We start from the raw sequence: 24,819 nt of genomic DNA, 5'->3' as shown, positions 1-24,819 counted from the left end.
CTCTGCGTTGTATGAGATATTTAAGAATTTCACCTTAAAGGAAGGCAATTTCATTGGCAGTGCCTTGTGCATGACCAGAAAAGTTGTATTAGGTTGGAATATAGTGTGTTGCTGCCACCTCAGTGGAAATGAACTCGCCAAAATTTGCCCACCTAGGTGGGTAGAGATTGGAGTCAAAATTGAAAAATAAAAGCAAGCAGATGTCCAGAACATTGCACTTTCTTGTGCTGTTAAGGCATGGTTTTGCATTGGCGGTGCCTCGTTAGGGTTACAGAAGTTTAGTGCTTCAAAACTTAACCACAGTACCTCATCGAACAATACCATCGCCTCATAGTGCCCAGGGTTCTAGTTCTTTTGGTACTGTTGACTATAATGGGCAGTGAAAAGCCAGCTGGTTTTGCCATGTATGTCATGAGTACTAACCTTTTTCAGTTAAAGCTGAATCTTTAAAAAATTAATTAATCTAGTGCCAGAGTGGTCATGTTCAAGAGCAGGTGGTTGAAATTAGTATGGAGCCCTCTGTTAATATTTGTCTCATAGCCATCCTAGCGCAGTGAAGTTAATTCTTCCTCTTCCTTATAGCCAGGAGTGCAGCTTTGGCAAGTTCCTTGATTTTTCCTTTTCTCTATGCAATCGCGAACTTTCGGTTGTATGTTCACGATTACATTGACAGTTTCAAGTAGTTTCTAATGTTCTGCCTAGCTTTTCATTGCAATTTTATTTCCTCTGTGTGAGCTGCAGCATTAAAAAGCTCGGCAATATCATTACTAATTGTTAGAATTTTCCCTACTGTGTATTGAAATGCGACAATACATCCAAAAGAATGGGCTTGATTAGCGCCACGCTTCTGCGAACAAACATGCGAAGACACTAGTCCAAGTCAGTGTATGAGGTCTGCCTATGCGCTGGTTTGGCTGCACTTTGCCACCTCGCTTATGTGTATCTGTTGTGCTCTCATGGGTGGTGTGAATTATTTTCTTTTAGTGTTCCCTTGTTTTTGTGATGAGTGTGAGACTCTTTTGTGCAGCCTGACGAGAATGAGCATTCCATTGGGCGATGTCCCTCGCAATGAGAACCCTGAAGGCTGCCAAACAGAGTAGTGAGCAGTAACAGTGAACTGTAATTTTTAGAAGACACTGGTCTTATGGGGCAGTGTGAAAGACGCATTCTTTCAACTAGGGGATCGGGTGGAGAAATAGCCCAAAAGGCCACTGTAAAGCTGATCTTACCTGTGCCACTGCCATAACCATCGCAACCATGAGCTTGAAGCTGCTCTAAAGCTGATGGTGAAACTAATGCTAAATAAGGCGCTCAAGTTTCCATTAGATATATACAGTAAAATCTCATTAATTCGACGCCTACTAATATGAATCATTGGAACTGGAGTGCAGCCCCAGCAAACGTTCGTGTAGGTCTGTGTTGTCACACTTGTTAATTCGGCCATTGACCGCACTCGCACCGGTTAATTTGGATGTGGGGCCCTGCCAAGGTATGACCTTGGCTGCACCGTCTACATATTGAAGCATCCTCAAAATGAGAAACGGTTGCTTGCGAAAAGGCACCAGTGCTGTGTCAGTCTATGGAAAGGGCTGTGGAGGCCTTTACTATTTTGAAACAATTCCTTGACGTCCCTGATAGTGTGCGCAAAATAAAGCACTTGACAAGACCGTGAAAAATCACTGTTGTTGCTTCATCTCAAATGTAGGTAGCCATCATCCAGGTGTTCATTGGATAAAATTTCCTTGGTGTAAATTTTTCTCGGCAGTTTCTTTTTCTTTTTGAAGGCCGTTTGATGATTCAAACTTTCGGATAAGTCTAACATTTTTTTAGTCCCTCGGAGGCCGTATCAACTTGATTTTATTGTGCTTGGCACAAAGCCTTCGTCGCCTTTGTGCCATAAAACCCAGTATAACTAGCTGTATTGATATTCAGGCAGAAACTTCCTTCACGCCAAACTGATATCAAACAATACCAGCACAGAGCAGTTGCTCTGATGAATTAGACCGCTCAGCCATTGTCATAGCAGCATGTGCAAATTTGCAGCAAATGTTTTTTAACTGTACACCGCCACTTGTTGGAGACTAGATGGGTTCACTTATAACAGATGCCACTACAGAGGTCTCATTGCTGAACACTTGGAAAATAACTAAACCAGCAACATCTTATCTTTCGTTCTGTATTTACTGCCACAATGTGTCGTAAAGAGGTGGTATTTGTTTGGAATTTTTTTTCCTTCACGTGCTGCACTTTAACCCACTGCATTTCCATTATGGAAAAGATCAGTGGGGGAGGAAGTAGGACATGTTTGGTGTGAAGAAAGAGTTGTCGAAGAGTTGTTTGTGTTTGTATTTTGTGGGTCTCCCATATAAGACTTACTAGAGATGTGGCTGACTGCTGGACAAGAGCAGCTTTATGTAGCTGCAGTGATAGATAGCCAAAGCAGCTGAATGCATTGTTGAGGTCAAAGACGAAAAGTGAACGGGTATCACGGTAAAACCTCACAGGAATTTCACTAGTGCAGCACTGTTGGGCTAGTTGGTGAATATTTCATTTCATTTTGTTTTCTCTCCTTTCTGTCCTGTCCACTCTGCGATAAATTTTTCTCGAAACACACGTATGACTTAGCTGATACTAATTCAGAGAGAACAGATCATCATAAGCCCTTCTTGAAGTTTTATATGCCAGTTCTACAAAGCATTTTGTTTTTCATACTGTTGGGGATAAGATAGGCTACAAATTTATTTTATTTCGTTTGGACGTTTTTTATATCAATGAAAGGATGGTGTGTTAATGTTGCGCCATGTGGAGTTTAACCTTGTTTCAAAACTGGCAGTTAATGCTGAAAAAATGAACTGCTGAATTTTGTTTCAGAAGCCATCTTAACAGTGTCAACTATATGCATTTAGTTTCTTGTGCAGCTTTTTTCACACTACATTCTAACTGTCCTCACTCCTGCCAAGCGACACCAGCGAATGCAACCACTTTACAGCAGTAATTTATGTGTCATTTTGACCAGGCACAACAAATTGTACCAGAAGAAGAGTGGGAGGACTTCATGGCAGCACTTCGTCGTGGGTTGCCTGTTGCATTCAGAATTACAGGATTTCTTCCGTAAGCAACATTCTTTTTTTTTTTCTTGATTCATTTAGCAGGCACCATGCAACACCAGAAAAAATTTCTGCCATTTGAAGAAACTCATTTCTAAATATCAAGAAAAAGATGTGTTCTTTTGCTGAAGTATGCCATTATTGTGGTCAGCAAACATTAGGCTTGAGTGCAGCTTTGGCTGTATAGCGATAAAAATTTAGCCTGCACTATGTTAGTGATAAATTTTGAGTGCGCTAGGCTTAGGTTGTCTGAATGCACCTTTCTCCTTTTGTTTTGTACATGCCTTTCCTCAGGTGGTTTAGCTATTGTGCTGTTGAAATCGTACTAATTACATTTATTGTAGTACCGATTGCTTCATATTGGTGTATATCTGCTTTTTTTTTTGTGTGTGTGTTCTCAGACAGTGCCGCCTTCTTGTTTTCCCTTTAATACAATTTCAAGTGTTAGAAGGGATTTTTTTTCTTTAAGTGTGTGTTTGCACAGCCATTCATAAGGGGAGTGCACACTTCTTACGGCTTTTCCAATGGGGTCTGCTTCTACCTGCCACTGCGCTTCGGTGGGGTCCCCCACTTCTCCGCTTCTGCTTTCACCATTCATGCGCAGGAAAAGCACATTCTCGCTTCTGGCCTCGCCCGCATGAATTGCAATTGGCAAGTTTTAATATTTCACTCCTTATGGTTTGTCTAAGGAACATGAAATCAGCTTCTGAGAGCAGCAACCAATGAGGTATAAAACTATAAAACACAGATTATATTATATTCTGCGCGCATGTTTTCACGTTAGTGTGACTGCATGGTCACATGAGCCTTTGGATATACTGATGTCAACACTTTCTACCTCGAAATGTTTGCACAAGTACAAAGCTCTGCACTATGCAGTGTGCGCTTTGACAGTGTTATCCAACGTGTAGAATTATACGCGACCTGAAATGTTTGCATGGCATGCTTCTGAGAAGTGGGGATTCCGAAGTTGAAATGAGATCGTGAAGCTTCACTCGCAGCATTCTCGCTTAGCACAAAAGTACCATCAACGAGGATTCATGGGGCTCCACATATTCAGAGTAAAGAACAAAATTTATACATAGTTAAAATTCTAGGTGTCCAATGCAGTGAACTGCTTTCTTAAACTCTAATATGCTTTACGTTCAGAACATTTCAGCCGGCTCAAAAGGCTGTACGCACGTGTAGTCTTGCAATTGACGCACGTATGTGACGGATGTAGTTGGTTTAAGACATGAAATAGCAACAACTTTTGATTAAGAAATCGGACACGAAGAACTCTGCAGAAGTGAGGAAAGCGGCAGACAAGAAAAAAATCAATCTCCTTCAATATTGAGCAGTCTTTAAATACTATGCTCACTGGCTGTTTGACATAAGTATAATCTGCAGCAGGGAAGTTGGGGGGGCTTTCGGGCGTGAACGCATCAACTAGCTGTAGTTATATAGCGTTTCAAAAGCAGCCTGTCTGCAGTGAGAGTGTCGGTGCAGAGCACGTGACTGTGTTGGAAAGCTTGGAAAGAGCCGATAGCATTTCCAAATGTGTATAACGAACTTCTTATGGAACTTAAAATCTCTGAGAGGCACACTTACCACGGGAGAGGATGCATTTTCCATGTCTTGTTCGAAACAGAAGTGTGCTGATCTCAGAGGAACTTTGTATTTGTTAAATTCTATTATCTCTATTTCCTTAGCTTGTTTTCAAAAGCGATTATTCGTAGGAGCTGTGTAACTTGCACACAACACAAAAATTTGCTGTTCATAAAAACTAGGCCAATTTTGGCTGTAAGTTCTAGCCGCTTATTATAGAATAGAATATTAGCTACGATATTCTGTGTGTCAAGAAACGCGGAATTTGGTGGCAGTAGACTTCCTGAACATTTTACTAGGCAGTGACGGGGAAGCAACCTACACGCGCGTGCTACGCCGATGGTTTCCCTTTCCCCATGAGAAAAAGGGAGCGTTCAAAGAAACAGGAGGGCGCAGCACGGACGGCCCTAGCAACCAACAGGAAAAATATAGATCAGTCTTGGTTTGGGATTCATGGCTCTCAGTCACTCATTCCTGACCTGCGCTAGTGTCCCAACAGTGGTGACCCGGACACAAACAGCGACTCCAACATGCCTACTGTGTTGTAATCGACCTAAAGCTGCCCCCCTTTTGGCCCGCAGACCCCGAGCTTTGATTCGTGCAGTTTGCCACCCGGCACATCATAGCTGAACTCACTATCTACCACCATGTCATGAGCAGTTTGCCACCAATGATGAAGAGCGAAGTCCGTGATCTGTTGCTCGTCCCACCTGCAGAGAATGCCTATAAAATTGATTCGGCGTTTGCGCTATCAGAACCCAAACAGCGACGGCAAATCCTGACCGACACGGACCTTGGCGAATGCACACTGACGCAACGCTGGGCCACATGCAACAACTTGTAGGAAGTGCCACAACAAGCCTGGGCAGCGCACTTCTTTGTGAGATATTTCTGCAGCGTCTCCCCAACAGCATCCGTGTGGCACTCACTACTGTGGCCAAAAAAGGCCTCGTCAAGATGGCCGCCATCGCCTACACGATCGTGGCTGCTGCACCCCCCTCCTTTGCAGCCATGCAAATGGGGACCACCTCCTCTCCAAACCACTTGCTCGAACTCCACGCAGAGGTTGCGCGTCTAGCCGACACAGTGGCAGCCTTGCAAACAAGCACCTCACGCACTTCAAAGCAGCTTTTCACACCGCCGCAACATATTCAAATGTGTTGGTGCTGGTATCACAGGAAGCATGGCGATGCTGCGCGCAAATGTGTGGCGCCTTGCACTATTCGGGAAACGCCAGAGGCCAGCATTGAGGGCGACCAATGCTTGAACATTGACGGAAAGTCGCCCATCAGTGTTTTTCCTCACCGATCATGGTTGTGATGTCCCCTTCCGTGTCGACACAGGTGCTGAGGTGAGCGTTGTCCCAGCGTCTTCAACAGACCGCAAGCATTTGCGCACATCCCCATTGCAAGCAGTCAACAATATGACAATTGCTACCTACGGACAGCACTCCCCGTTGCTCAACCTAGGCCTAAAAAAAAAACATTGGTGGGTTTTTATTGTTGCAGATGTGAAGTTTGCAATTCTCGGGGCTGACTTCCTCTGTCATTTTGGCCTATTGGTAGACGTGCGCAACTGACAGCTCCAAGATCCTGTGTCACAAGAAGCAGTTTAAGGCAAACCCTCGAAACACCCTCCGTTTAGCCCTACTTTAGTCCGACCTGCTGGAACATCACGTTTTGTGGCCATACTGAACGAGTTTGAGTTTCCTAACTTACGCATCAACCACAGGCAGACAGTGCGGTCCAGCATAATGTGCGTCACCACATCAATACAACTGGCCCTCTGTCCATGCACGACCGCATCTGTTGTCTCCAGAAAAGCTCTGTTTGGCCCGTCAAGCGTTCAATCACATGGTGATTACCGGGCACTAAATAGAACTGTACCCGACTGCTATCCTGTGCCGCACATTCATGACATAATGACGAACTTGCACGGTGTTGCAATATTTTCCAAAATGGACCTAGTAAGAGCATGCCACCAGATACCCGTGGCACCAGAGGACATCGCAAAAATTGCCATAACAACATTCTTCGGCCTCTTCGAATTTCTCCGAATGCCTTTCGGACTTTGAAATGCTGGGCAGACGTTTCAGCGGTTCATGGATGGCGTTTTACGTGGTCTAGACTTCCGCCACGTTTACCTGGATGACCTTCTCGTTTGCTAGCGCCACTCCATCTGAGCATGAGGGACACTTACGCACTGTGTTCTGACGCCTTTCTGCCCATGGTATCGTCAACGCAGCAAAATGCCAGCTTGGTGTGCCCGAACTGTCCTTACTGGGGCATACTATATCGAGCGCTGGAATTCACCCTCCACACGGAAAAGGCCAGAGCTGTGCAGGAATTACCACAACCCAGCACAAAGCGGCAGCTCTGAGAATTCCTTGGACTGGTGAACTTCTATCGTCGTTTCGTCCCTCAATGCACTACGATTTTGCACCTTCTGCACAAACTACTATCAGCAGCGGAAAGCACAGCGAAGAACCTCGCTTAAAGTGACAAAGCATGCATTCCATTGAGTCAAGGAGGCTTTGGCAAATGCTGCTGTACTAGCATACCCACAACCAGGCATATGGCAGTGTATCATGGTCGACGGTTCAGGCACAGCCATCGGCGCAGTGCTACAGCAACTTAGCAATAAAATCTGGCATCCGAACTCCTTTTTCTCACGAAAGCTGACCTCAACAGAGGAGCAATACAGCATTTTCGGCCGAGAACTACTTGCCATCTATGCCTCCATTCGCCACTTTCGTCACTATCTGGAAGGAGTGTGAGCGGAGTTACCAACATGGTCGCAGATGCCCTCTTGCACAGCCCTGTAAGCGCCCTTAGCTTTTCAGAGGGAACAGATTGACCTCAGTTGATGGCAGCTCAGCGAGCGGATCAAGAGCTGACTCACTTGCCAACAGCGGTAACCGCTCTGAAATTGCAATAGCTACCTATATACGGTTCAGAGAATTGTGCGTGCTGCGAGATGTCAACAAACATTCCTTGTCCTTTCATTCCCTCCGGGCTCCATCGTAGCGTCTTCCAGTTGCTTCAAAAGCTAGCACATTCAGGAATTCGGGTAACTTAGAAGCTAGTGACGGCAAGGTACGTCTGGCCAGGTGTTGAGACGTCCGACGATGAATGCGAGAATGCATCACCTGCCAGCGCTCCAAAGTCCAGCACCGCACCATGGTGCCATTGGCAAGGTGTCCTGCACTGGACTCGCGATTTGATCACATGCATTTGGACATTTTAGGACCTCTGCCACCTTCCTGTGGTCAGTCGTATCAACTCAAATGTGTCGATCGATTTATGCGTTGGGCTTATGCTGTGCCCATTGCAGATAGCACAGCTGACACAGTTGCCTGCGCTTTTTTGCACCACTGGGTAGGTCGTTTCGGCACGCTGTCGACAGTCACGACTGACCAAGGCAGGCAATTTGAATCTGCTCTTTTCGCCGGCATAATGCATCTGATTGGCACCTCTTGCATAAGAATGACTGCCTATCACCCTCAGAGCAATGGCATGGTGGAACATTTTCACCACCAACTGAGAGCAGCCCTTACGGCGACCGGAGAACACAGCTGGACAGAAGCGCTTCCGCTCGTCCTTCTTGGTATATGAACGTTGAAATCTGACATTGGATGCAGCGCTGCTGAGCTAGTCCATGGAACAACACTGCGACTGCCCGGTAAATTTCTCGCACGACTCACAGATGAAAGAGCCGTTCCTACTGCTGAATACGCAAGCCAGCTACGCGACATCATGGGCAAGCTTCGTGCCACGCTGCCTCATCAGCCAGCTCCACGACCCGTCTATGACCACTCGGAGCTAGGGTCTTGCCCCCATGTTTTGTGCGACATGACACCGTGTCATGACCTCTTACACTGCCATACAATGGTCCATTCAAGGGGCTCCACCGCATGGAAAAACAATTGACGCTGGACATTCGAGGTCGACGCGATGGTTGTGTCTACTGACCACATGAAGCCGGCCCATATCGACAACTCCCCAACATCAGTGCACTACACGTGTAATGGGATGTGCAGCAGTGCGCCACTTCACATGGACCTTTAGTTAGACGTTGGCAATGCACTGAGGAGGGAGTGTTGTAGTGACCTACATACGTTCGCCGGTGCTGATGGTTTCTCTTTCCCCGTGAGAGAAAGGGGGCGTGTGAGGAAACAGGTGGGTGCAGCATGGACACACCTAGTGTCCAACAGGAAAACTAAAGATCAGTCTTGGTTTGGGATTCACGGCTCTTGGTCACTCATTCCTGACCTGTCCTAGCGTCCCAACAAGGGCAATACCTTTAGGAGCCCAAACTTGATAAGTTTAGGTTTTCATTTCTTTCAGGTTCGATCCCGGCCATGGCGGCCGCAGTCTCTCTTTCTCACACGGCCACTCTGTGCATGCGCGCCCCTACCCTGGGCTGGTGCAGTTCCTGGTCTCCGTGATTGGCACAGCTGGAGCCTATTACGGAGGCCATGCGCAGTTTATATTCGTGACAGGCCTATGCGACAGATGGCGGTAGCTGTCAAGTACACGCATTGCCACTTCGCAGACGGCTGCATCTCCCAAGGATGTTTTCAATCAGCAGCAGACAAATATTCAATCACTCCCCAGAGGGCGCCACATCTTATGAAAAAGATATAGAGGGAAAAAATGAGCATGATAGCAACTGCTACCACCCCATTTCAAAGGGGACGCTCCTATATTCCACCCATCCATCCATCCAAGGCATATTCAATGGAGGCGAAGTCCAAGGTGTTGGTGACTGTGCAATATCAGAACCCCAGGTGATTGAAATTTCCAGAGCCTTCCACTACGACTCTCTCATAGCCTGAATCACCTTGAGGCATTAACCAAAGCTTACTTCTAGCACTTGTCAGTCCGGTATGGACCATGATACATTTGCATTAATGGATGAATACACCACCTTCTACATTAAGACTGCGGTATCTGTCTTATGCTTGTCATACTTTTGACAAACAAGAGTGATTAGTGCCTTTAATGGTTCTAATACCCAAATTTTGTTATAAAGACTTCATTCACTTGTTGAATATGCTGGTGACATTCAGCTAAAGTGACCACCTTCTGTTTTCTTTACTTTGGTGCTGCGTTTACCATGAAACTGATGAGCAAGAGGGCAGAACCAGCTGAACACCAGCTGCCGCCCCAGGAGCATAGGGAAAATGAGCAGTGGGGTTGTTGCACCCCCAGCGGCAGTAAAGAGCGCAACTCAAGGAGAAAAGCTCCCGTTGCTTTTGCGGTAATTGTGAAGGCTTTAAGAAAGGGTGTGCACTCCTCTAGAGACTGGCCACGGGATATGTCACTAATAAATAGCACTTGTGCATTGTGTGTTTTTGTGAAATGCAAGTGTTCTGGGAGGCAGTACACTTTCTGTGACTATGGCTCATTCATTCAAATTTGTAAAAGGTGGAACCAAAACGTAATAAATATGTTTTACCGAGGCATATATTCTCAGTTTCTACTAGTCTCGGTAGAAATGCAGAAATGTTCTTGATCTTACTTGTTTCTGTCTTGTATGCTGCCTAAATATGTAATATATTTGACTTTGTTATCATGTACAATTCAGTTATGTGTTTGTTCGTTTCAGGGAATCAAAACACTTGTTGAAGATAATTAAAAGTCAGTATTTCGCAGACCTCTTAAATATGGGAGGGGATGAAGAAAAAGTTGGGAAACCATCCAACCTGACATGGTAAGTAACATTGTTTTTTGGGGGATGGACCCTTTGGCTAGATATTTTTCAGTTGTGTACATTGCAAACTTACCATTACTGCCTCAGTTGAAAAGATGTCATTTGAAAATAAAGGTGTTGTATATGTGTTTGCACTTCACTTTGCCTTACACTTGAAGCAAACTGATTTTGTATTGCATGTTTCTGTGCTCATAGCTACATTTGTGGCTCATCACTGTGGGAGGGCTGTTGAAATTGTTGGCTCGTTAAATTTAGCATGCACACTGACTGACTACAACAATGAAACTGGACATAGTGAAAAACATTTTAGCTTGGTGAACTTCTTTTTTAGTCATTTGGGTCTCACACGCTGTTGTAAGGATCAAAGACTGGCAAGTTTATTTGAAAAAATCTATCGTTTGCCTTTTCTGTGAATGTTGAACTGTACCAAGTCATCACTGCATATGAGACTGTTACTGGGACCCACTCAGTGTTTTTAGCATGTTAATTTGAAAAGGGCAAGCATGCTACATTTAACAATCATACCAGCTGGAGCATGCTGACGTCAAGGGAAGATTTATTGCTGTAGCAAGGCACTGTACTTAATTTTCTCTCTCATAAAAGCGGTGGTACTACTAAACGCTATCATTTCAGATTTCAGTCTATGCTGCACACAGTTTTGCGATCACCAAAGGTGCTAAAAAACTAGGGGGCGCTCATGCTCTGCCTTAAGGATGTGACACTATAGTAGCTTGGGGGTACTTCCGCACGGAGAAATCAATGAAGACGTGCAATTTATATTGTGCAAGCCACCTTCAAATTGAGAATACTGAAACTGCAAAGAAGCATTTCATCTAGATGCCCCATGTTGGGGCAGTGATGTATAGATCATGAGCGAGTTCTAGTGAGCGTGTTCCAGTGGCTGCCACATGTCGGCACCACTAATTGCTACCTCTATAATTAGAACTTGTCTATTAGACATATGCTCATTAGCATATATACTTGTAAGATGCTATTTTACATGAAAGAGAACACAAGATGTATATAAACTCATGCGAGTCATGCAAGTGTTTCTTCATAGTCTAGCTGGTAGCGTGCTCGGCGGTTGTATGAAAGGTCATGAGTTCAATGCTCAGCTGAAACATACATAAAACCCAATTTTTCTTTGCGTAAAACCAGATTATTTTACGAAGTAAAGTAGGTTGAAGCATGCGCCATCCTTAATTCACATGATAAGTTTTATTTTCAACTATTTTCATCGCGGACATTCACACAAGACGTGTTTCTCGACACAGCGCTGGCATGACGTAGGTTTTTCACTCTAGTGTGACGTGGGTTTTTATGACCAGACACTGAATGAGAGTCCTGAAGCTATCGCATCAGTGCATGATTTTAACCTTCGATACATTTGAAGAATATGTGTGAGGAATGTCTTCCTGTTGTGCTTTTTCTATTGCTCATAGTTATTGCTAAATGCATGCAGGTATCCTGATGAACTGGCATGGCAGCTAGACTTATCTCGCATCATGATTCGGAAATCTGAGGCATATGCACGGCTTCACAGTTTCCTGATATCGGAAACCGACACTGTGAGTATGCAAAGTTTCTAATGTTTTAATGACCCTTCATATTTTTTCTTGGCCTGAACCATGGTTCTGCCCACGGTGGGCGGCAGTGCTTCTTGCCGCCCTTCCTTCAGGCCGACCCCCCCCCCCCCCCCCCCCCCACTTTCTCTACACCTCTCCAACCACCTGCCCCTCTTGGGCTTCAAGTTTGCTTTGTCCAGGGACACTTTTTTGTGACCGCTGTGGCTAGCCACGACGTGTCAACGCCTCACTGGTCTTTTAGTTTTATTTCGAGATGGCGTCACGTCATTCTAATGCCTACTCATATTGTTCTCTCTTACATCCGCGTCCTTCTCTGCTAGAGTATACTGAACCGTTGTGTTTTCAGGTTGCTTCACTGCACGGATTGTCATATGTGCGGTGAAGCATTCTGAAAATGCGAAGAGGCCATTTGTGATGAGGCACCACTGCTACTGCATTGCACTGCAGAAAACGTTGCCTGCAGTGGCACTTGCAGTTTTGGAGCAATTTTTCGATACTCCCGACAGTGCGTGCAAAACAACAGCATTGTTGTCGCTTAGTCTTCATCTCAAATGCATAGGCAGTCATATCCCATGTGTTCACTAAATAAAATTAGTACTGTGATACAAATGGTTTTCGGCAACTTTTCTAGGGCTAAAGGCCAAAATAACTAAATTTTAGTGTATTCTCATTGCGGCTGCCGTTTTCTTCTTTTACCTTATGGTTGATGTTTCTGAAAAGCTGCATTTTCGTTTTCCTGCAATATTACCACTAGTATACCGCTTACTTGTCGGGCCCTTTTACGCTCTCAAAACATTTAGTTTCTCTCATGGTGTGATGCCATCGAATGACCCCTATTCGGACAAGGCAGGTACCTCGTGCACCCTAGCGCTAGCGGGGCATTGAAAGGCAGTCAGAGTCAACAAATGATTTGGTGTCATGCCATATGCCGGAGATGGGTTCGAAAGGAAAAGCTGCGCAGCCATCTATGGTGTCACTTTCTCTCAGCAGGCTGCTTTGTTGTCATTGCTTGAGCCATATTCAATTTGGTTAGTTATGAATGGCTTACTATTAAACTGTTATCTGAGATAGACTGATGTTGCAATGACCTTTAATTTCAGTGGTGGACTATTCTTACATTCATTGTGTTCCTTGTGAAGTTCCTATAAATTCTTCTTTCTTTCTCATTAGGGCAACATAACTCGTCAAGAAGCAGTTAGCATGATTCCACCCCTTTTGCTTGATGTCCAGCCTCACCACAAGGTTAGTTCCCATTTCTTTTGTTCCTGGTGTTAAAGTTAATGAAGCATATACCTGTGGGTGTCATTGTCTCGCAAAGAGGTGTAATTGATCTGGGAACATAGAAATTGTGCTGAAGGATTTACATTACACCACTGTGCTAAAAAGTAATATCAAAACAAATTTTGTTGTATAGTTATGTAAAGTATTTTTTTTTTATCCTTGTGTATTTCTTGTGCTGCCTGGGAGCAGAATAATGAAGTTCTTGCCATTACCGAAGCAGAGCTTTGTAACTATTAAAACTTAACCAGAGTACACTGAAAAGATTTTTTTTTTTTTACCACTGTCCAACTGCACTTCTGACGTGCCTATTTAGAGGTTTGAACAAGACCTCTGCATACCAGTGGCATGTATAGGTTTGTTTTTTGTTTCTTTAAACCGGAAGACAAAGTACTGACCACAAAAGGTGAAACTGCCAAGTGTGATAGTCACATAGCTAGTAATTGTCTGGTTATTGTTTTGATGGATTTTATTTTTCGATGTTTTAGTTATTCCGCTGTGCCACGTATTTTATTTCTTATGCCACATTTATTTTAATATTCACATTTCATTATATTTTATTTCACATTCACGAAGTTGTGCGTGCTTTAACCTTAAACTGCTAATCCTGAGCTGTACTCATCATGGGTGATTGTACCAGTACCGCCAATTATGAATCGCACTCGTCAGGCCCAGTGTTGCACTCCTTCTACTGCTAAAGATGAATTATGGTCGGTGGTTGAGTTGGTTGTGATTTTAAGCACTAAAGTGTGGTAGTTGTCCATAATAAAAAAAAGCCCCACAACAGTCATTTCATAATGGCATCACGCCTGAAGAATTCTGTTCACAGCAATGCCCCAAGAAATAGAGCTCTTCTTGGAGCAGTTCTGATAGCAGCATTGGGAAAGCTGGCCTTTGAATAATTTTTCTTTTTGAAATTTTTGTGTTAATTTAAACCACTGAAGCAATATGTGTTCAAAATCAGCATCGCAAAAAAAAAAAAAAAAAAAAAGAAAGTGACCGTTTAAAAATTTTTTGATCATCTGGGTGCATTTTTCATTAGTTAATTTGGCGGTTAAGGGTTTTTTAAAACAAGGGATGAGCCTGAAGACTACAACAAGCGGTTCTTATAGGCTTTTACAGTATTGCTTTCTGTTTACTTATTCGTTTGTTTGTCTGAAGCTACAGGTATTGCCAAGTTAGTTGTAAGGATTGCTGAATGGTGAAACTGGCTTTGCTATGCAGGTGTTGGACATGTGTGCAGCTCCTGGCTCCAAGACTGCTCAGGTGATGGAGATGCTGCATGGACGAGTGAGCACAATTCCCGAGGGGGTAGTGGTGGCCAACGATGTGGACAACAAGCGCTGCTACATGCTGGTGCACCAGGCCAAGCGACTCCACTCCACTTGCTGCCTTGTGACGAACCATGATGCTGCTGCAATGCCCAACATGCACGTTTCCAAAGAGGTCAGACTTTAGGGGGATCGTCATTTTGCAAAAAAAAAAAAAAAAAGTGTTTTTATAGCATTTTATTGTTAGCAACAACAGACATCTGATCCAGTTTGGAATACGCCATTTTCTGTGTACCACTTCATAGTCGGATTGACGTATTGTTTAGAAGTTTAGTTTCGAGAATTGCTTCAAACTGGCATTATTGATTGTGTTCAGAGAGTGTGCTGCCACTTTAATATTGCACGGATAACCTTTCATCAATGGTGAGAGCCGTTGGTAGCCTTCTGTCAGCTAAGTTAGCTTTACCACATGATTAGAGATACAGATAAACCTTGATATAACGAAGTAGGTAAAATCTGCTATTTACTTGGTTGAATTGAAATTTCGCAACATCGAAATTTGTCACCTTGTATGCAGAGAGCCCTCCAGAACACTTCACAGACCGTTCAGAGGGAAAACTTTGAATTAGGTTGGAATTTGGGTGCTGAGTGCATGATGAGGACGGCGCGGACGTCTATTTTTGGTTTTGCCACCATCGCCGCCCAGCTGAGCTTCAAGTTCCCGATCACGTCTCCGATTTGACACCGCGTTCGGCCGCCACGCAGCGCCACTATAGTCACGACGGAGCCAGGAAAATGAAATCCAGCGGCTGTTGGCCACGCTGGCTTTTTCACCTCGCTTTCTCCAAGTCAGCGACAATGAAAACGGTGCCCTCCATCACATCTGATGAACTGAAACCCATTTCAGAATGATCGTCGCTTTGCATTGCAAGCACGAGTAGTATGCGCGTCTTAGTTCGCTTGTGACAGAGTGTCACAATTCCCACCTGTTCGAATGGGGTTCGTGGTGGCGTTATAGGCTGAAGATGATCCGGCAGAAAGCAGGTTTGGAGCTTAGAACCCTGGCACTGGAAGCAGCTGGCCACATAGCGTTGAGTAGTTTGACGCATCTTCGGCCAATAAAAATGTTCCTTAGTCCTGTGCAATGTCTTGGCAAAACCGAAGTGTCCAGCCGTGGCATCATCGTGCATTACCCGAAAGACCTGACACCGAAGACTTGTAGGAACTACCAGAAGAAACCGTGCACTTACTGACGAGTAGTTCTTCCTGTATAGTAGACCATCACGAATGCAGAATGAGGTCGCAGGGTTCCAGGAAAGTGCGGCATCAAAAAGCGGCGCCAACTCTCATCATTCCGCTGTGCAATCTTGTATTCACCAATATCGGGGAAGCTTGGAGAGATAGCAGCTATATATTCATCCAAGATCTCACTCTTGCAATCAGTAGTTTCAAGCGGCAACCGTGATAGGCAGTCAGCATCGCCGTACTTACGACCACTCTTAAAAGACACAGTAAAATTGAATATTTGGAGGCGCAGAGCCCACCGCGCAAGGTGTCCACAGGGGTCACGAAGGTTTACAAGCCAACATAAGGAATGATGGTCCGTCAATTTTAAATGCACATCCATAAAGGTATGACCGAAACCGTTGCACATCGAAAACAACAGCTAAGCATTCCTGTTCAGTTACTGTGTAATTACGCTCAGCCTTGCTTAAAGAATGGCCTGCATATGCAATGGCATGTTCATTGCCATTGTGGCACTGTATGAGCACTGCACCAACTCCGACTGCGCTGGCGTCAGTGCGAAGTTCTGTTGGAGCTGATGGGCAGAAGTGGCGTAGTACAGGTCCTGATGTCAAAATAAATTTTAACTGACTAAAGTCGGAGTCACAATTGGTATCCACTTGAAAGGCACATCTTTTTGTAGAAGACTGGGTACGCGAGGCCAGCAAGCTTCGGAAAACGCCGGAAATAGGAGCAAAGTCTTAAAAAACTTCTGAGCTGTTTTAATGATTTCTGCAGTTTAAAACAAGTGACAGTTCTGTTTTTTTTTCGGATCAAGCCTGACTACATTCTTGTCTACAAGATGTCCAAGTACCACTGTCTGGCGTTCTCCAAAACGACATTTCTTGGAATTGAGTACTAGACCAGCTTTCTCAGTACACTCCAAGACAATCTTTTATCGACTGTTGTGTTCACGAAAGGTAGTTCCAAATATTGCTACATCGTCCAAATAACACAAACAAATGTGCCACTTCAGTCCGCACAAAACTATATCCATGAATCTTTCGAAGGTGGCTGGAGCATTACGTAATCCTAACGGTATCACATTAAATTCATACAGTCTGTCTGGGGTGATGAATGCAGTCTTTTCTTTATCTTTCGGGTGAATAGGAATGTGCCAATAGCCTAATCGCAGGTCAACTGAGAAAAATATAGGAGGCAGAATGCAAATAATCAATGGCGTCATCAATACGTGGAAGAGGATACACGTCCTTCTTTGTAACTATTTAGCCATCGATAATCGACACAAAATCGCCATGGGCCATCTTTCTTTTTGACTAGTATCACAGGGGCAGCCCACTGACTAGATGATTCCTGAATGATGCCCTTATGGAGCATATCACGAACTTGTTCTTTGATCGTCTGGCACTCTGATAGGGATACACGATAAAGCTTCTGACTGATTGGATCAGCAGTCCCAATATTGATTCTGTGCTGAGTACGGGAAATGGTAATCCGTGGTGACGAGTCCCAAGAGAAATTGAAAGCTGCAGCATGTTTCTACAGAACTTCCACTAAACTGTGGCGGTCACTTGTTGGCAGGGATTTGTTAACCATGGCAAGTAATTTTGTCTTATCTACTTCTGAGCGGTAGGCTGGGAATTGTCTGTGCTGAACACTGCCACTCATTCAACAGCGTCTTCATCAGAGGTGGCAAGTTAGGCCATGTGGCAATACAACAGGTTCATTAGAGCAGTTAGTCGTCCACAAAAAAGAATGGCCATTCCTGACTGAGATGATGCAACAGGAAATTAGAACATTTTTCTTCGAGCAGTTGAGGGTGAGTGGTTCAACTACAGCGTCGAACGCATCACTGGCACAGCTTGAACTAACAACTTGTATAAACTCTGCTGACATTGCAGGAATGACTATGTCGTCCGAAACCGAAAGCGGTCGGCGAATTTTCACACAAAGCAGATTCAATGCGAGTACTCACAGAAGTGTCCCCGTTGCGAAAGTCGAGAGTGGCCCCACATTGTTCCAGAAAATTGAGACCAAGAATGACGTTATGCGTTGATCGAGCAAGTACTGCAATTTAGTTCGGAATGTGTGGCCGGCGATTACAAGGTTCATGGAGGAGACTCCAAGTTGGTTAAGTGGTTCTCCACCAACACCACACAATGTCGCCGCTCTGCCCCAACCAAACATAACTTTACGATCAAGGCAGTTTTTAAAAGTGTGGCTTATAATAGAAATGGTTGCACCTGTGTCCACCAATGCCATGGCACGTACACCGTCCACAAACACTTCAATTCAGTTCTTTAACATCGAAACGGTCAGAGGCTTAGGTAAGCTAGAATTATTTGCGACCTCATCTTCATCGGCCGCGCTGACTAGTTTCCCGGGGGTGGCGACCGTCGTTGGGGAGAAGGTTAGCGTCGTAGGCGCCGAGATGGTGGTGTCAGGCTGCGGTCAGAGGCCGGTGATTCGTTTCAGTTCGGCACTGTTCTGTGCTCTTGTCGGCTAGGTGTTGCGCTATACTTATTCCGGCCAGGTGTTGTTCTATATGGATCATCATTGTCAGCAAGAAACCTTGTACGGGAGTTTACCCACTGTCGGCGGTACTGCTGGTATGGACGGCGATTGCGGCAAAAATGTGAAATGTGGCCTATCATTTCACAGGCATAACAGTTGGGCAGCTCACATTCACGCAATGAATAAGGCTCATCGTCGCCTGGGTTCGTGGTCTGGATGTAGTCGACGAGGTGCTCGCTGTTGTAGGCGTTGATGGTGAAAGGTTAGATGTTCGGGTGATGAGCAGCATTGGATGTCCCAAGGAGATGTATCAGAGGCAGCATAACAGCCAGAAGGTAGACTATTGTCTGTTAAAGAGATGCCACTGTAGACAGGTCTGACGTGGCCTCCAATATCTTGATGCCTCCAAAGCTCTTCGCGGACAATCTGCTGAATTGTATCTGCCATGCTCGTCGCTTCAGGCACATCCACACTGGCGACAGTTTTGACATTCGACAACTGACCAAACTTTGGGATGTCGCTTCAAACGTGCGGCAGTATCGTGTTACATCAACGGTGGTATTCAAATTCATCCTTGCTGATCAGAAAGCTGTACACGTCTTCCGCTATTCCCTTGAGGAGGTGGCCCACTTTTTCTTCCTCAGTCATCCGAGCATCAACTGTTGTGCACAGCTTGAGGACTTCTATGTAAGTTGTGCAGGTCTCCCCGGTACTTGCGCTCGCTGAGCCAGAGTCTGTTCGGCGCTCTTTTTTCGAGCATCGACATTGCCAGATCCCGCTCTCATTTCTTCCCTGAAGCGATCCCAGGTGGTAAGGGATACTTCATGATTGTCAAACCATGCTAGCGCTGTTTCTTCAAGAAAGAGTACCACATTCGCCAACTTGGTATTCGCATCCCAGCGGTTATATTTGCTCACCCGATTGTAGTGGGTGAGCCAGTCATCTACGTCTTCTTCAGGTCTGCCATAAAAGTGCTGGGGTTCCCGATAAGCATGTGTGGTAGTTGGTTGAGCTGCTGGCATTGGCTGCGTTGGAACATCTGCTTGCGCTGTCTCCGTCCTTAGAGGGTGTAGCCCAGCTCTTCTTCTGCTTCGGCGGTGTAGGAGAGGTTCCGCGGTGATCTATACCCGCAAACTCCACCACAGTTGTTACGAGGTTTATTTACACACCGGATGTTAGATGCATTGGACGTTAGCAGACCCAGAGCGGACCAACCCAGCTTCCTCTAAGCTAAGCGGAGCTAAGCGATGAAACTGTGACTTGCTCTACGCGTTTCAGAAGAACATGTTTCTAGACACCGCGAAACAAAATTCCGGCACAAAATGACTAGTTTTTCAAAGCGTGGCAATAGAAGTAAGTTCTTTGTCAAGTGCGATTCACTCACAATCTTTCGGGCCCGTTTCGGGTGATATACTTTTCGGACAATGCGTTTTGATTTTCAGTTCCCGTGAAAAATTGTATCAATGAGATTTCACTGTATTTGCTCAAGGTTGCTAAGGTTTCGTTGATATCAATGCTTTCATTGTTTGGACACCAAACCAAATTAACATCTAAATGCGGTGGAAAAGCTGGGGCCTGGTGAGATTGTTTGTAACCGAAACGATCCACATAGATACATTACACTGTAGCTGTGCAATGCAGTGTTGCTGCAATGGCTCTCACAAGTGGACATTGAACAGTCTCTGTATATTATCACTAAGTGCGTTTCTCAGTAAAACTCGTCTGCACTCTGTTTTTGACATTCTTCTGCATCTTCGTATCTCTTTAAACCCGTGTCTAGTGACACACTTTTAAAATAAAACAAAAGACCAATTAAATGTCACTTGTAAAGAAAAGCTCATTAAGGCTGTTGCTACTGTGATGCATCTTCTTTTATGTGTGGATACTTGTTCTCTTTAACTTTCTTTCTTTCTTTTTTTTTTTTTTTTTTTTTTTTTCTTTCAGGACGGAACTCTGGAGGTTCTGAAGTATGACAGAATTCTTTGTGATGTTCCCTGCTCGTAAGTGTTGCTGATCGGATTTGTAAATTTTTTCACCATAGCTTGATGAGTGTGCTGTTTCTGTGTCAAGCTATAAAAGGTTGCAGTCACACTTTTTGAATCTGCATAATAATGCAAAAGTTATGCTATGCAGGTAACAAATGTTATCTTCAAATTATACATCGAATTGAATCACAAAGCGAACAGGGTCAAATATAAAACTGAATATATAAAAAAATACGTATATATTTTGTTAACTGCATATTCAACATTGTTAAATTTATTAACTGTTTGTTAAATTGTTAATAACATCATCGTCATTATTGGCCTGATTATAAATTAGATAAATGAGGATAATATAAGAAAAATACTGCTCGATACTTCTTGAGAGACCGAATCCGAGCTCGACTCGTATTTATAATCAAAAGTGCCATCACTCCAGTCCGCAGTCAAAGGTCCCGCGCGGTCAGCCATCCGAAAGTAACTGCGCGCACGGAGGGCGTACTTTTGGTGGCCTGCACAACGGAGATAAATGGCATGTTATGAAATCAAGATGATAGAGGGAGATGGAAAGAGGCTAAAACAACCTTCTTTGCTGCTGCTAGCCGCAAGCAAGGGTGCGGCAAGATAGAGCGAAAGCGATAGAACCAGTCATGTGTCAACCTATTGGAGAGGCAGCAGCGCGAGCCCCTGAACGTGACGCATCGTAGCAGACACGCCAACAGAATAAAAATAAAAAGCTGCAAACCTGTGGCAGCTTTGCAGAACAACCCTTGAACCCGTAACTGCACGCACGCGCCGCGAAATGCACGCGCTGCATGATTGCTTAGTGCGATAGAGTAGCACGCGTGGAGCAACTGCGCCCCCCAGCAAAGGAGGAGGCGGGAGTGGGCGCGGTCGCTCCAGTACAGTAAAATCTCGGTGGTACGAATCTGGTTGATACGACTTCGCAAAATTCCCCGGCCAGAGTGCATTGTGTATAATGTGCAAAATTTCGGATGGTCCGAACACTCTCCCGTGCCACAACGGATGATATGAACGTGTGAACTGCGACCGCGACCTTGAGCACCACGCACCGCCCGCACATCATTGACTCCGCGATTGCCAGCCGCGTAAATGCATGCACCACGAGCAGTTTGCGGTGACGCGGGGTCCGCATCTCTGCGACGTTGCGATTTTCTGTCGGGCTCATGCCGCGAAAAGCTTTCAGCGGCGCGTAGCCGACAAACCGCAGATGTCGCAATCGCTCGGCGGCATACGCGGCGGGTGCTCACGGACCGGACATCGCTGGCTCCGCGATCGCGTGCCGCGAGCAGTTAGCGGCTCCGTGCGGCCCGCATGTCGCCATCTCCAGTCATGCTGTACGCTCCGCGAGAAGTACGCGGAGGCGGGTAGATCGCACATCGCCGGCATTGCGATCGTTTTCCACTCCGTGAAAGGTATGCAGTAGCGCGCAGCCCTGAGTACTAGTCAGAGACGCACGTGGCGGCGGGTGTGCACGGGTCGCACATCGTAGACTTCGTGACCGCTAGTCGCACTGTACGCATCGCGAGCAGCCTATGGTGCCGTGCGGCTGGCACGTCGCCATCTCTTGTCGTGCTCTACACGCCGCGAGAAGTCCGCGGAGGCATGCGTCGCGCTGTGTGTGCCGCGAGTGGTGAGCTGTGACTGTGTGACCGTAACAAACCTTCTAAGTTGTTATGGGGGTTAATTCTCGCAAGAATGCGCCACGGGGAAGCTAGACGCTACAGTCGCCTTCTAGCCCCGACGTGCCAGCCCTAGCAGACAGAGTTGTGACCCCCAACCCGCGGTGCGAGAAATCGCCACTGCGGCGGGTTCGGGCCAGAGGGGACAAACACCGAGTTACATACTCGAACAGAGTTTATTGTGCTCGAGTACACGGCGAGGGAATAGCAATCAAGAACAACCACCGTGTAGCGAGCGAACGGCGCGTACAGGGGTGAACTAAAAACCACCTAATAGGGAAGCGCGTCAAGGAGGTGAGAGGAAGCGTCTTCTCACCTGACACGGCTTCGCGCTCATATCCCGTTGCGGTAAGTGCCTACGGTGTGTGGGCGATTCTCTGTGACGGCGGTGGTCTCCTCGGCGGAAATCATGAACTGCGCGCGTGCGCGCCCATTCGCCGAAGAACCCCGAGCGAGTTGCTACAGTCGCGCTCCTCGACACGGAACGGGAGAGGAGGTCTCCCGGTTACGCCGGCAGGAAAGAGGGAAGCCCGCGGCCGTGTCGCCGCAGGCCGTGTCGCCGCAGGCCCGGGAGGTGGCGGGGGATGGCCAGCATGCCCTCTCCAGCGCGCGTAATCACGCGTGTTAATTTTGCGCGGGCGTTATAATGGAGGAAGGGGATTGTGAATCCCCACATCCCCCCCTCCTTAAAACCGCCGTACGGCTAAAAGTAGTCGCATTCACCGAGGGATATACCGAGGGGGCTGGCTAAACACCGTTTAACTTTTAAACCCGGAGAAAACCGCGCAAACCCAAAGAAAAGTGCCAATATATAAAAAGTTGCAGACAGCTCACAGCCACGGGTGTCGGAGGGGGGAGGCAAGGCCGACGACCACAGGAGACGACCTTGGAGCTGGGGGCACACGTGCGGCGGCCGCAGGTCCCGTTTCTTCGCTGTGAGTCAGCCAAGCACGGAAATATTGATGGCTGCAGGCGGGCCTCTGCACTCATCCTTGGTCAGCCAGGGCAGCTTGCCGGGGAACGGTTAGAAACTGCGTCTTCGCGTTGCGTAGTGTGCTGCAGGCCCCCCTCAGCGGGTCGTCCGCGCGCTCCCGGCCGGCCTCTTTTCCCTCCGTCGTTGACGCCACCGATGGCGAGGGCAGCGGGGCGCCAAGCTGCTCCCGCTGGTGAAGCCACGGCCGCGAGCACCGAACGGCGCCGAGGCGGTCCCTTTGCTGCAGCTTTTGTCGTGCTAGATGCATGGGCCCGTTCCATGAACTCCGGCTGGCTCGCTCCGTAGCCGACCGGAAACCGTTTGTCTTGGCCTGGTTGACGGTGACAGCATGCCCTGGGTGCAGGAACGCGGCCACTCCTTGGGCAGCTTACCCCTCGCTGCTGCAACGGTCGTCGTGGCCTCCGCCGGCTCCCCTCCTTGCTGGCTGCAATGCTGTCTTTTCAATATTACATTTGATTCTTTTTCAAATCTACCCCCGCTCGATCTTTTCCAAGAGAAAGCGCGTGCTTGCTCTGGAAGTAAAATGCGCTGAATATCGACAGAGCGTCCCATCTATATTCAGCACAAGAAATTACTCCCTGCACATTGGTCAGTTACGTCTGCCATAGGCGCAAGTCGTAACGAGGCGCGATGCTCGAAATCCCAAGCCTTGCCTCTCGCTGCAGCTGCCTGCTGGTGGGGGAGTGCGTCCTCCTCGGGCCACGCAGCGGGGCTCGAATTGCGGTGCGCTTTGTGTAAAGTCTAGCTCCGCCATCTTTGCTTGCAGCTCTGTTGCGCGTCGGCGTGTGCCCAACGCAGCAACCGTGGCGTTGTTGCGAACTTATAGAGCAAGTTCTACCCATTCGACAACGTCACCATGCACATCACTAGGCAGCGAAATGACACAACTTGAAAAAAAGTCTAGGGCCGCTCGCATGCTCAGCGATGCACATGTGCGATATAGCTCGTCTCAGCGTGGTGTGACCAACCTCGAAGGACTCACGTGTATCCTTCGCGTGGGGAAAGGATTGTGCAAGGTGCTATAGGAGTACAGACAGCAGGGATCCAACGCGCTCACAGCAATACAAGCTGTGTAGCGCCCGCGCAGGCAGCAATACCAGCGTGCCCTTATGTGCACCGCGGCTGCGCCGCTTGGCTCCCAGAGCCCGTCGAACATTAGTCGACAAAAATAAAAAGAATCCTACTGCTTTCTTCCTAAAGCTCCCTTAAGGCTGACTAGGCTCCCCACTGCACTGATGCAATTAAAACGGTCACCACTCAGAGAAGCCGCGTAGGCCGCCTCTTCTCTGAGGCTGTGAGCCATCGCGACGAACTGGATGACGGGCGCGGCAGCAAGGATAGTAATAACACTTCTCATGCCATCAACGTGCGCGTGCAAAAGTACATGCGCTACGTTTCCAATTCTCCCATAGAGCATGGTAAGTCAAAACACTACGAGATAATGCCCATCACACCAGCATCCGCGCGTCACCCTGCTACAGAGCGGTGGAGTCGTGTGACATCCTGCTCTCGCAGAAAATTACAAGATTACAGTGGCTAGCGTCCAGCTCCTGATCTCTCGCAATATGAACAGTTAAGGTGGTTTTGCTTGCTTGCCGTTGTGCAATCACCACTGCAGTATTAGAAGGCGCCCACGTTGGGGCGCCATAATATGGGGGTTCATTCTCTCACGAATGCGCCACGGGGGGGGCTAGACGCTACAGTCGCCTTCTAGCCCCGACGTGCCAGCCCTAGCAGACAGCTGTAACCCCCAACCCGCGGTGCGAGAAGTCACCACTGCGGCGGGTTCGGGCCAGAGGGGACAAACACCGAGTTACGTACTCGAACAGAGTTTATT

The 24,819-nt window shown here is 46.7% G+C and overlaps 1 protein-coding gene across 2 annotated transcripts in view; it reads left to right on the top strand.

Moving 5' to 3' along the window:
• The window catches only part of Nsun2 (tRNA (cytosine(34)-C(5))-methyltransferase Nsun2), an 81,893-nt gene that overhangs the window by 12,388 nt on the left and 44,686 nt on the right, over window positions 1-24,819 (top strand). For both annotated transcript variants that reach the window (XM_084590000.1, XM_084590001.1), the window contains exons 3-8: window positions 3,017-3,111; window positions 10,305-10,409; window positions 11,872-11,977; window positions 13,166-13,237; window positions 14,498-14,719; window positions 20,248-20,303. In XM_084590000.1, the coding sequence (XP_084446126.1) occupies window positions 3,017-3,111; window positions 10,305-10,409; window positions 11,872-11,977; window positions 13,166-13,237; window positions 14,498-14,719; window positions 20,248-20,303 (656 nt within the window). The remainder of the gene's footprint in view (window positions 1-3,016; window positions 3,112-10,304; window positions 10,410-11,871; window positions 11,978-13,165; window positions 13,238-14,497; window positions 14,720-20,247; window positions 20,304-24,819) is intronic.

This window comes from Amblyomma maculatum, chromosome 1 (genome assembly GCF_055883805.1).
Source record: "Amblyomma maculatum isolate TAMU_Amacu chromosome 1, ASM5588380v1, whole genome shotgun sequence".
NCBI lineage: Eukaryota > Metazoa > Arthropoda > Arachnida > Ixodida > Ixodidae > Amblyomma > Amblyomma maculatum.
The sequence above is the reverse complement of the archived record's forward strand: the minus strand, read 5'-3'. Positions and strand labels throughout refer to the sequence as shown.